This window comes from Acartia tonsa, chromosome 11, assembly GCF_053477335.1.
Source record: "Acartia tonsa isolate MP-2025a chromosome 11, ASM5347733v1, whole genome shotgun sequence".
Lineage (NCBI taxonomy): Eukaryota > Metazoa > Arthropoda > Copepoda > Calanoida > Acartiidae > Acartia > Acartia tonsa.
Genome location: NC_137270.1, coordinates 9,040,710 through 9,054,004, shown reverse-complemented (window position 1 = coordinate 9,054,004; position 13,295 = coordinate 9,040,710). Strand labels below are relative to the sequence as shown.

Below are 13,295 nucleotides of genomic sequence, written 5' to 3'. Positions count from 1 at the left end.
TTTTTTAATTTCAAAATCAAATCTTTTTTATTTCTCCATAATGCAAATTTCAACAATAGTGAGGTCTATTACAAAGGTCTTTAGGAAGAATATCATGTTTCAGAAGAAAGAGATAATCCCATTCAGGAGCACAATGATCCTCTGTCTTTCCTGTCCAAAACACCCATCCTGCCCCTGAAAAGCACTGATAGCAAAATTCTTAGTAGAAAACATGTCTTAACAGATGATCACATTTGTGTAAGACATACAACTTCAGTTCTGTTTAGAGAGAAAAATTCGAGAAAATCACATTATTTAAGAAAATTTTAATTAGCCTTCCATTTTTACTCTCATCTTATGCTTTCCAATCAATCATATAATTGTCATTGATTTAAATTTGAATTCTTACCAACTTCAAAGCTGTCTATCTGAGCAAGAAAAAAGTTTTGAAGAAACTCTTTGTAATCCCAGCTGTAACCATCAAAATTGCTGTTGTAGTAACTAAATAAAGATTTATTTAAAATTTGTGTCCTAAATTTCATGCTGATGTTTAAAAATTTACTTGCAAACAGAAGGATCAAAGTCAGGTGGGACATAGTTGATTTGATATCCTCCTTGAAGGTACTTCTGACATTCTGTGATGGCTAGAGAAAATTCTCCAGCCCAGACTGGTAGTGGACTCTCGGGTATTGGATCCTACAAACAAAAAATATTTTTTAATTTTATTAAATATCCTTTAGTTATGTTTTAAAGTATTAAAGTAAATAGATTATCATCCATCGTCAGACATTACCTTGTTGTTACAAGATATTTCCAAATGTTGTTGCCAACCATCCCAAGCCTGGGCAACATCATTCCATTGTTTACCAAAGCACTGAATTGAGATAATATATTGAAATTGACAATGCATATTAGTATATTATGAGTCTTATTGTAATAAAACAAACCTGATAATTGTGAGCATCAATCTCAATTCCACTTGGGTCAGCAAAGATGTCATCAAAATCTGTGAAAGCTCTGCCAGCAACATCAATTATGATTTTAGGACCATAATTGTGGAACACACTGCGAACTGTCTCTACTGCTTTTGGATAGAAGTCATCCCTGTTTAATCATAGATTCATTAAATCTTACAGAACAACATGACTGTAAATTTGATAATTCATCAATGTTATATAATCATCACCTACAAATGTCCCATTTTTCTCCATTAAAATTCCAGCCAGCACATATGTGAGGTTCATTAAGAATTCCTATTCCATAAATTGTCTGCTTTCTAAAGGCAGGTATTTTTCAATTTGAATATAGTTCAAAATGGATCGGATATATCAAAATTTATCTTTTACCTTATTACACCAGTATCCATCCAATTCTTAACAAATGCTGAATACTTCTTGATTATTCTAATAATATAAATTACATTTTAATATGTATAAGTTGCTGTTTTAGAAAATATATATTATGATTTTGTATAAGCTTACCTCAGAGTTCTTGCTATGTTGTGGATGGTAACTGGATAATTAGAACCTGTCCACTGAGCTTCTTCAATTCTAGGGAATCTATAAAACATATACAATTTATGTTTATGAGAAAAATGTTGTTTGTAGGTTCATTTTACTTTTGTAAAACTTATAATATACATATATTCTAAGAACTTTTACCTTCTACCACTATTATCATAACCATTTTGAGAACCAGGAGCGGTGTGAAGATCCAAGATGGCTTGGGCTCCTAATTCTTCAATCCACTGAAGACATCTTTTCAGATAAAATAAAGGACTGAAATATAATATATTTTTTCAATACAATTAAATTATATCAAATTGATAATTTTATAATTAGTTTTATTCATAATTTGTTTTTTAAACAACCAAACCATAAAAGCATAAATTAGATTCAGCTTGAAACTTGATTGTATTTCAAGAAGTTCTCGCCTTTGAAAATCGTTATCATTCATATTAGGCTGGGGAAATGGTTCTCCATCCTCTATATCCCAATACCAGTATGCAACAGGTATGCGGAAGTGACTGATGCCAGCTGAAAAATGTGTAATAATTGAATTAGATGCTAAATCAATCTGACTTTAATAAAATAAAAATAGGTTCAATAAAGTACATTTAATAAAAAAGATATATTCATAAATTATTGATTTAAATGATATTTTCACTATTGACTAAGGTTTGTAGGTCTTCCTTGGAGTAGAATGATTCCCAATGTCTGATCATTCTTTCCTAAAATTATGATAAAAATTATAATTAGAATCTATAACTTTTAAATAGTAGTATGTTTGGTAAGGGTAACATTCAAAATATTTGTATGTTGTAAAACTCCCTTGTGTTTTTCAGGGTAGGGGGTGAGGAGCTGTTAAATATTTGTTTAAACCATCAAAGGATGGTCAAGTAAAATCTCTAAAATTACAAATAATCAGTCCAGCAATTAGTAGAATTACAAGGAATGGACCAATAGGATAATCAATACACAATTTTAAATAACAATTTAGTACCTTATATATTTGAGGATCTAAATATTGAGCATAAGTATATTCATCAACAATCTAAGTTTTAAATAATTGTATTACAAGATATTTTGATTTTAAAATACCTTTTAAAAAATGACAGGCATTTTTATCTTAAAAAAATATTTGATAAAACAAATATTTTTTTCAAATAAAATACAGGAAAATAAACTGAAAATTAACTTTTGAAATTATTTTAACCTTGTCCCCTCCGTTGTTGACTTCTTCAAAAAGTTTGGGGGTTATCCAAGGTTCCATAACAAACCAACCACCAAGATTGACCCCTCTAACTTTTCCATCACTACATCCTGAACAAGTATTAACCTATGAGCAGCATAACATTTGAAGAATTAAAATGAATCATTGTATGTAGATTAAAATTATTGGTAAGAACTGACCACCAAAGTTAGATATTAAATATTCTTAAAGGGATAGTTGCACGAAGTGCATTTTAAAATAGTGAACTGTAAGATCTTTTTATATTAAATAAAGTAGTAATGCATAGGCTAAGTTATTTAATAAAATTAAAAGATTTGACCAGGGATTTTCCTCAAAAATTAGTTTTTCATCTTAATTTTTAACTTTATTACATGTTATATATGGCGAAAACTTTTTTGTCAAAAATACAACTTTAGATAGCATTTACTAGTTAATAGAACTTCAAACTTTTTATTCAACAAAATACACATTATATAACAAAGGATGACCAGTACTCAGAGTAATGAACTGTTATATGTCTTAGTAGAATATATAAGGCATTGGATAGATATGATTATGATTAATAGAATTTTAACATTGACCTGAATGAACTTTTTTTATTTGACAATATCTAAAAAAGTTAAAGTGATTTGCCACATAAATTACACAAGAATGGTCTATTTTTTTCCTAATATGTATACCCAAAACACCAGTATTAGAGAATTATTTGCCTTACATAATTGAACAAGAGTTACTTAAAACTTGCCCCAATATATATATATGTATATGTATGTTGTAAGGTTAGTATTTCCGTGTGAGATAATGTGTATATCGTAAGTAAATCGGACGGTTTTCTTTATTTTTAAAAAAGTATCTATAGAAAACCTATCCTATGAAGAACTTGATGTTATTTTTTATGTTTTTTGAGGATCCTGCCCAAAGGGGAACCTCTGTTCAATATTTTTAAAACTCTTGTAAAATATGCGGCAATTCATTCTCTAATACTGGTGTTTTGGGTATGCATATTAGGAAAAAAATAGACCATTCTCGTGTAATTTATGTGGCAAATCACTTTAACTTTTTTAGATATTGTCAAATAAAAAAAGTTTGGTAAGGTCAATGTTAAAAATTCTTTAACACATAATCAATGCCTAATATATTCTACTTAGACATATAAAAGTTCACTACTCTATGTACCTTAACTCTTTAAATACTCTTCTTGGAACTATTCCTTTACCTGTTTTTGGTCTTGTATTATTTACTGAAGCACTTTCACCCACAGAAAGTCCTTAAAATGTGATATATTACTAGATTTCTCTATAATTATGCTAAATATAGAGAAAGAATATATTTTGTTTTACCTAGTGTAACTAGCAATAAAATTTTAAGGTTAGCCATAAATTAGCACAAGAAGAGAATTGTTTAAATTAAGTTAATCAACTACTGTACTGTACTGTTTATTATTATTATGATTAAACTTTATCTTTCTCTAGATAATGATTTTAAAAATATTTTTATTATTAAAAAAATCATACATTTTGTACCTTACTCTTATTTTAAATGTTATATTTTTTTAATGAATGAAGTATAAATACTAAGATTATAAGAATTAATAGATAGACCATTAGAGTCCACTTTTTTAGAGTCGGATTGAATAAAATTAAAGACATAGGCATAATTTTAATGTATTTTTGTGGGGATGCATATTTATTTTTGCAAAATGATAAGTTTGATTTAAAAAACAAAGTTTTCTTATTTACCTTAAAAGATAGAACAATTTTTTATGGGAATGTGTCTATATTGTATATGAATATAAATCTCTTAATCTGTAATATTGCAAATGTATTGTATTTGTAACCTAAAGTGTATACTAATTAAATAGAAGATTTAAAAACCTGATGAAACATGTCCCTTACAAACAAATAACTGATCTAAATGTTCTGAGGTTTTTTCACAAATTTTTTGTCATTGCTATTTTGCCATAAATCTAAAATTTTCAAGAATACTTAAATTCTTAAATATGTAAACCAATAAACTCTCCCTTATTACAGAATTATTTTGATGTTTCTTGACAATGACATGAGTGAGAAGAATTAAGATAAAGTTTATTTATCTTTCATTTATCCCTACCTCCCTGAAAATGATATAAATCCTAAGGCTGCCAATTTTAGGCAATGTTAACAACACCTTTCCTTTTCTTACAACAATAAAAATATTAGAATATAGAGGAACAGAGCCTTAATATAGCATAATGTGATATAACAAAGATCTCATCTCTTTTTCTCCTAAACTAAAATTCTTAGATTCTTAGACTATTTAGAGGGATAACAATTTTTGCTCGTATAAGTTTTAGCAATGTATGTTGTTTTTCTTCAGGCCTAATTTTAAAGTACAGAAAATAATAGGTATAAATTGTTAAAGTTAATACATTGACAAGTTCAAAAGTTAAGAATCCATAAAGACATGTTACAAACACAAAAAATGAGTTTTACGTTCAGAAATAATCTAAATAGATATGTACAAATGTAATATTTTAATCTTTTAACTTTATTTTTGACAACTTTAGATCCATTTAGTTGTTTTTATTGGCAATTTGTTGCCTATTATTGTGCGCTCAAACTGTTTTCTATAACATAAGAGATGGGAGTTACAGAACTAAATTACGTTTTCTAACGCCTAGTTTAGCCAGGCAGATGATCTTTTTTATATATTTATCTCTACTTAGTAGGTAAGTTATATAAGGTATCATTTTCATATAAACATATTTTTAAAAAAACCTTCATAGCGACTTCCTTTTTTTAATGTATCTCATAACTTCCGAGATAGCTTAAGAGAGGAGGGGAAGGGGGGTATAATAACCAATTTTAGATAAGGAATGTAAACCTCTTAAAGTTTTTTTTTTCTTGTTGATTATTCTCGTTTTAACTCTATGTATTATTTATTCCATGAAATAAAATATAGTGAGATATTTATAGACAACTAACATTTTCATCTGCCCATCTTTACATTTCAAATTACGCATACTTTTTTTTATGTTTTCTGACCATGAAATTTTAGAAAAATGCCCCGGTGAAATTTCCAAACTTAAATTTTTTTTAATAACAAAAGTAAATATTGATGCTTTTTTCAACAATCACATCCTCCTTCCTTCCTTAATGTTTCAACTCTTTCAATGTAAGCTTAATCCTTATAATAAGATAACATGATCTGTGTCTGTGTGTGTACCTAAGGATCTAGCTAACCACTGAACAGATATGGTTCTGCTTCTCATAGGTCCTAAGAAAGTTTGTAATCTTTTTTTTGATAGTTAACAAAAGCTCAAGTGCCTCTAGAGGCCTCTAGGTGGTGTAGCTGCTAGCATCAATATATTGTTAATTTGTATTAAAGCTAAAAAGGTCGTAGGAATGTGTTCCAGTTCTTTTAAAAAATACCTGGAGTTTTTGCATTGCTCCTGGATGCACCTCATAATAGTGGATTAAAGTTTAAAGGTAGAGGTGATAAGTTCAAATCTCAACTTTAAGGACGTAAAAATGTATTCCTACTGCTGCCATGTCATGTGTGCAACAATAATAGTTAGAAGAGGGGGAATGCCACCTAAACATACGCAACTCATTACTATGGACAGTTGGATCTTTCTGGAAAAGGTCTTGCAATCAAAGAGTTGGTTGTCTGTTGGGTGTTATTTAACTTATTACCCCAGGTGTTTGGAAAGAAAAGGAGAGATTTGGCTGGCTTCCCTTAGTTATCCTTGGTTGTTCATTGGACCTGACGTTGAAGTGTCTTGGACAGCAAGGTAATTGAGGTAGGTTAAAAAATATGTACATTAGGGTGGGTCGATTTTGGACATTTTTTTTCTGAGGCCAAAGCGGGGATCTGCAAATGATTTGTATGAATATAATGCACCTCTAGATGATTTAAATTCATCCTAAGTCTTAAAACCGCTGACGACCAGACATTCAATTGTATAGTTATTTGTAAATGGGAGTCAAAAATTTATTGAATCAGAACTATGGCTTCATGGTGCTCCCAGGAAAGGCATTGAGGAGTAGAATCAGGAACTTTTGACCGTTTCAAAAAATCTCGTTCCTAGCCTGAGAAAATCTAAAAAAAAACCTACAAATTGGACAATTCTCAATAAACCTTTAAGAAATGTGGTTTTTTAGTGATTTCTAAGGCTAGGAACGAGATATTTTGAAACGGACAAAAGTTCCTGATTCAGCTCCTCAAGGCCTTTCTAGGGAGCACCATAAAGCCATAGTTCTGATTCAAAAAAAAAATTTGAATGTCGTCTTTGCATATTAATAAGTAATCAAATATATTTTTTAGTGGTCGCGTTCTAAAACTCAATTTTTTAAAATTCTTTTTCGGTCAGAAATGTTTTAAAGGTTAATTTTATCTGTTGCATATCCCCTCTTTGTCTAATTCCGATATGAACCCACCCTAATGTACATATATACCTACAGTTCACATTTTCAAATTTCTTTATCTTTATGACGTTAAATATGCAAGAAATCAATTATGTAAACACAATATTAAATTTTAACTGCTTAAATTTATGTAAATGAGATTATTTTATTTATTAATTTACTTTTAAAAATTTAAATAAAGAAAACTTCCAACATTAATAGCTCTTTTAAGCAAAATATATAAAAGTTTTCAAAGAAGAATTTGAATTGAATATTTATTCAAAATATTAATCCTAATTTGTTGATTTAATTTAAGGTTTAAAATGGCCATTTATTACTTATTCTAAGATACGTGATTAATAACTTTCTTACACAAATAACTGTTTACATAAGTTTAATATGAAATAGATTTCAATAATTAAAAGCAGATAGCCTCCTTATTTGTTGTCCATATACTCTAATTGTTATTAATGATTAAGTTATTAGAATATCTTTACAATATATATAGATTAAATATCTAAAAACGATCAGCTGAAAATGGATTTCCTATTCGAGCCCTAGTTTCCTAAAGTGTAAAGCAGATAATCCAATTATTGCAGACCCTATTTTCAGCTACTCCGGTCAAAGAGAAAACAAAGCAATATATACGTTATACATTTAAAATTTTAATTTTTGGAATTTTATTTTTTTTAAGTTTGAAGCTTTTTAAGCTAGTAGCAAATTTTGATATAGGACGCGGACGCTAGGTACACTTTCGGAAACTAAATTTCATTTCATCCTAAAAACACTTAACCCTTGAGGCCATTCCCCCCCCCCTTCCCTTCATTTTTTTCTATCTCACATTTTTTATCTTATAAAAGGTCTATAACTATTTCTATCTTTTTAAAATCTGGTCATCAAAGCATCATTAAGAATTTTTTCGATTATATAAAGAATTTATAGGGCAAAAGTACTAATATTTTCATATAACAAAATGATATCAAAAACTTATAGGTGTGAAGGTCCGGAAATCAAATATTATTAAAATGTACATTATTATTTTGACTATTAACATATCAATAATCTAAATTATTTATTAAATTCTGAAGAATAATTCTATCCCTGAAAGATAAGAATGAATAAAAATGTCATAACTCAAAGATTAGCTTGGTCAGTTAAATCTCAAGCATCGCAATGCTGCGATCTTTGGCTATTTTGGCTCTAGGTAACCTTTTTTAACTTTAACGTTTTTATGTACTCAAAATTGTTCAGCTTTGCTTTTATGGCTGTTGCCATTATTGTTTATTTTTCAAATTAGGTTAATTTAAAAGTTTGATACTTTTTTGAAATATGTTTTAGTTTCTAAAAAGTTATAAAGTTAGATTAATAAGGAAAATCATAAGAAATTTAAACAACAAAACATATTTTTTTTTTAAATTTATGTAATACACTCATTCTTTATCTAATTAATGAGTTTTAGAGTATGTCAAAGTAAAAGAGATCTATGTAAGTACAAATAGAATTTATTTATATTTTCTAAAAATTTTCACTAAGTTGTCATTAATTATTGTTTTTACAACCTAACCCTTCTTTTCTTAATTTACTTTTGTTTTATAAATGGTTTGAGCCATAACTCTCTAACACACAATGATTGACCTACAATAAGATGCAGAACAGCTTTGCTTTTAAATGTTATACAATAATTAGAGATTAGAAGTAAAATAAGTGAAAAAAATCATTTAATTAAATTGAAACAGGATGTCATAATATTAACTTGAAATTAATAATCCTGATTTAAGACTTTACATTTAAATTAATCATGATTATAAGATTTCTGTATTAATCATTTTAGGAGAATAAGTTATTTTTTAAAGACTAATAAAATACTTTGTATCAAAGAAAAAATCTCTTCTCCTTTCACTTCTTTTTTAACACAAAGTTGTTACAGATTTTTACATTTTACATTTTACTACCTTTTTTCTTTGTCATAGCTAAACCTTAAGAGAATATTCAAAATTATTTAAATTTTTTAGCCACAGCTATAGTAAGTGGGGCTAACATCAGAAGTAACAAAACCAGATTAGGTAATTCATTTTTTAATTATTCTAAAAGTGTATGTATCTGTCTATTATAATCTCAGGATTGCTAGGCAATTTTTATTATTAACCCTCTAATATATTAATATCTTTTAAAGAAAAAATATAGACAGGTGTGCTGAAAACTCCACTTTGTAAAATTGTGTTCTTGATTATAATTAATATACTTAGATACTTAAAATACTAAAATAAGGTGCTATAAGGATATTTTGTAATAGGTTGTAGTGATGGTAAGATCAGAGGAGTGAATCTTGGTGGATGGTTGGTCCTAGAACCATGGATCACACCAAAATTCTTTGAGGAGGTCAATGATGGAGGCGATAAGGTATAAAAACTTTACATGATTTCTTTGTATTATTATACTTATACATTATAATGGCCTGAAATAGGTGTTTCAATTAAATCAATTAGAATACTTTAATAGTTGGTATATTATAATCTTATGATTTAGATTGTTGATGAATACACATATGCTCAGTACTTAGATCCTGCTGTTTACATGGTAATATTTAACTTCTAATATTTAAAATCACAATTGAAAAATCTGACAAAATGGGAAGTAATGTTTCATTTTTAAAGGAAAGAATGGTTGGACATTGGGATACTTTTTACACATTTGAAGATTTTGAGAAGCTTGCTAATGGTAAGCATTTTAAAAGATAATTTCTATTAATAAATTTGTTTTTAGAGAATACTCAAGAGGATTACTTATCCATTATACTTTCTAGACTTGAAATTTTAAATTCTATTTAGCTGGCTTGAGCCACTTCAGAATCCCCATTGCTTACTGGTACTGGGATGTCATTGAGGGAGAACCTTTCCCTGAACCTAATATGGATGATACTGACCCAATGAGGTAAATTTTCATTACTTAAACTATTAACTTAGAATAAAACCAAAATTCTCAATGATAATTTTCAGCCCATTGTTCTACCTGAAGAGAGGACTTCAGTGGATGGATCAACTTGGACTTCAAGCTGTTCTTGATCTCCACACTGGTCCAGGATCTCAGAATGGTTATGACAACAGTGGAAGAAGGTGGAGTTTACTTCCCTAACATTGTCATAACTTCTTATTTACGTCTTTCAATGGACTAATTGAAATAAAACTGTATTTCAATAACACCTTATTTAAATTTTTAAATTCTAAGAAATAAAAAATCAATCATTGATTATTCAGAGGTGAGATTCACTGGGTTGATTTTGACTACCCTGGTAAGAGAGACAACATTGACAGAACTCTTCAAATCATTGAGAAGTTTTCCAACACTGCAAAGCAATGGATTACTGATGGAGTAATCAGGTAACTTCTTAAAAGATAACTCTAGAACATTGCTATATTATTCTGAAGTTGTAGAAGTAAACTTTATATGAAATCATTTATATTTAGTGCTGAAACTGTGTATGGTATTGGAGTATTAAATGAACCTCATGCTTGTGGTGGATGGAACTTTAATGGAGAGATGTGGACTGCCTGCAAAGATGACTTCTTCCCCAAGGTATGATGAAATCATTGAATATTTACTAATAATTAAGCCAATTCTTATTTCAATTTAAAACCTAACATGTTATTAACCTTTAGGCTGTTGAAGTTGTAAGAAAAGTGTTTAGCCCAGAAGAAGCAGTTGCTGTAGTTGACATTGCTGGCCATGGATACAATGAATTTGAAGGAGTCTTTGCTGATACCAATGGTGTAGAAGTTGATGCTCACAATTATCAGGTAATGAGAGGCAATGTTTTCTGATATAAAATTAATCAAAATTTAATTCATTAATGTATTTATTGGAATAATTCTCATGAATAATTATATTTTCAGTGCTTTGGAGGTTACTGGAATGATGTAGCTCATTGGCCAGATGGCTGAGGATGGCATTTAGAAGTGTCTTGCACCATCAAGGTAGTTTAACATTTTAACTAATTAATTTGTAATAATATTTAAAGAACTTACAGTGGAAAAACATGCATTCGTAGGAACTATGTTAGCTTATGAAAACTTCTACTGATTACAGGATGAGATTGCTCAGTGTCCATTGAGTACCTACCTTGGAGAATTCTCTCTGGCTGTCACTGAGTGCCAGAAGTACCTGTCTGGCGGCTACATGATTGAGTACATCCCACCTGACAATGATCCTGAACTCTGCAAGTAAGCCAGATATTTTAAGATCTAAAATTGTTATATTTCCATTTTGTTCAATAACCTAATTTCATGATAAAGATATACATCTACAAAACTTTTCAGAAAATAATTGCTTTTTTCTTCAGTTACTACAACTCAGATCCTTCTACCTTCTCTGATGATTACAAACAGTTCTTGGCCAACTTTTTCCTGGCCCAAATTGACAGCTTTGAACATGGTATAAGTCATTTTCTTAGATCAAATATATTGTTTAATGTTGGTAAAGACTCTATTTAACTTTGTCATCTGTTTCTGTTAATAACAACTTTTATTTTGGTTAACTATGTATATTTAAACAAAGTTTGAATACCATTACTTATGAGGCATATATCTTACTATTTTTAGGTAATGGCTGGTTCTTCTGGACCGGTAAGACAGAGGACCACTGTGCTCCAGAATGGGATTACATGTGGTTGTTGGAGAATGACCTTGCCCCCCAAGATATCTGTAACAGAACAACTTATTGTTAATTTAAACATTTTTGTAAAATAAATTTTCTGATAAAACACCTTGTCATAATATTTAAGTAAAGTGTTGACAAAAACTAAACTAATCTGAATTTTTATATACATGCTTTGTTTTTTACATATCATATTATCTATTTGGGTCAAATTAGATGTCTACAGATACAATTTTTTTATGTCTACCTGTATTTCTTTTAATATCATTTATAGTAAAATGTAAACATTTAATAGATATATTTCTAAATACAGAATAGATAATTGAATATTTCAGTTAGCAATGGAGGGGGATTTTAAAAAAAATAAGATAAAATTTCTAAAAACACATTGTTTTAAAAGTTTTTTTAGTGCCAATTAAATTTGAATAGGTTTAGGTTGACATAATTGAATACAAAGTTAGAGATAGAAAAAATATAAAATTAGGATTAGCTGAACCTTTATCAAACTTTCCCATTTCATTAATTAAATTGCTTGTTTTGAAAATTTATCACCATCCAAGTAAACCTTGAAGAATTTTAGCCTGTCACACAAAATTGACAGAAATATGGATTTTCAATTGAAAATCAAACATTCCCTGAGTGTGGCTCATCTAGGAATAGGAACAGTCATAGATAACAACTAAAGGAAAATGATAATTAGATATATTAGAATTGAGCATTGACCTTGCAGCTTAAACTAAAAACATTGTTAGGCCAAAAAGGACTCTACACCAAGGAAAAGCTCCAAGAATGTATTTTTTTTAAATGTAAAGGATGTTTACTTGATTAAGAAAAGGGCTAAAATGCAAAATTAGTCAAGGTTTCCTGTAGAGTCATAAAACATTAACATGTAAAAGGAGGGTGTCTATACCCCACTTATACAATCTATTTTTTCACCCCCTAAAGATTTTAAGAACACCTGGTAAAACCTGCGCATGGGACTGTATACAACTGCCGAAAATTGCAATTATTTTCTATAAAATATGTACCTACTAAAGTGAACAGATAGGAACAGGCAAGATAACAACTGATAAATTTTTACCAAATAAAATATTAACAAATTAAAACAAATTTAGTGTAGATACAATTAACTATTTTTCTTTATTAGTATCTTTATAAATGATAATAATATATTTTCTCGTATTTATTCGAATCCGGTGGATAAGAACCGGTTCTCATCCATACGAAAAAACTATGTCTAGCATCGTATTATATCCAGTTTTCTACGAATATAGAAATGTACAATCATAAGATTAAAACCAGTTTTTTTAGCCGGTGCCTCCGGCACTTCGGGGCTAAAAAACTAGTTTTAATCTTATAATTGTACATTCTATATCCGCGGAAAGCCGTTTATAATACGATACGAGAAATAACTATACCTTTCAATTGTAGGGAGCATTTCAGATTCATGGCTATTCAGTAACCAATTTAACCTAACCTAAGCCAATCCACTAAGTCAAAGTTACCACAAATATGTAAAAAATGTATGTGATGATTTGACCAAGACCC

General features: G+C 29.1%; 2 protein-coding genes across 2 annotated transcripts; one reads left to right on the top strand and one right to left on the bottom strand.

The window, feature by feature from the left end:
- LOC145332521 (uncharacterized) lies at positions 1 to 4,185 on the bottom strand. Its single transcript, XM_080177522.1, has 15 exons — positions 4,053 to 4,185; positions 3,929 to 3,979; positions 2,695 to 2,801; positions 2,482 to 2,532; positions 2,146 to 2,209; positions 1,913 to 2,015; positions 1,641 to 1,757; positions 1,461 to 1,538; positions 1,326 to 1,382; positions 1,166 to 1,255; positions 927 to 1,083; positions 773 to 853; positions 542 to 675; positions 389 to 480; positions 1 to 174 (listed from the first exon to the last, which is right to left on the bottom strand). Exons 1-15 carry the CDS (start codon positions 4,087 to 4,089, stop codon positions 50 to 52), a joined length of 1,344 nt encoding a protein of 447 aa, XP_080033648.1. The 5' UTR covers positions 4,090 to 4,185; the 3' UTR covers positions 1 to 49.
- A 4,018-nt stretch (positions 4,186 to 8,203) lies between these two features.
- LOC145332749 (uncharacterized) lies at positions 8,204 to 11,314 on the top strand. The gene is made up of 12 exons (XM_080177800.1): positions 8,204 to 8,301; positions 9,110 to 9,160; positions 9,391 to 9,497; positions 9,624 to 9,674; positions 9,752 to 9,815; positions 9,926 to 10,028; positions 10,094 to 10,210; positions 10,352 to 10,474; positions 10,562 to 10,670; positions 10,754 to 10,891; positions 10,988 to 11,068; positions 11,181 to 11,314. Exons 1-11 carry the CDS (start codon positions 8,271 to 8,273, stop codon positions 11,033 to 11,035), a joined length of 942 nt encoding a protein of 313 aa, XP_080033926.1. The 5' UTR covers positions 8,204 to 8,270; the 3' UTR covers positions 11,036 to 11,068; positions 11,181 to 11,314.
- Positions 11,315 to 13,295: the final 1,981 nt, after the last annotated feature.

Coding starts and splice junctions, on each gene's coding strand:
- LOC145332521 (XM_080177522.1), bottom strand. CDS start 4,089: ATGGCTAACCTTAAAATTTTATTGCTAGTTACACTAG. Junction 3,980..4,052: donor TTTATTGCTAGTTACACTAG/GTAAAACAAAAT, acceptor TCACATTTTAAG/GACTTTCTGTGGGTGAAAGT. Junction 676..772: donor AAATATCTTGTAACAACAAG/GTAATGTCTGAC, acceptor TTTTGTTTGTAG/GATCCAATACCCGAGAGTCC.
- LOC145332749 (XM_080177800.1), top strand. CDS start 8,271: ATGCTGCGATCTTTGGCTATTTTGGCTCTAG. Junction 9,675..9,751: donor TAGATCCTGCTGTTTACATG/GTAATATTTAAC, acceptor TCATTTTTAAAG/GAAAGAATGGTTGGACATTG. Junction 10,029..10,093: donor GATGATACTGACCCAATGAG/GTAAATTTTCAT, acceptor GATAATTTTCAG/CCCATTGTTCTACCTGAAGA.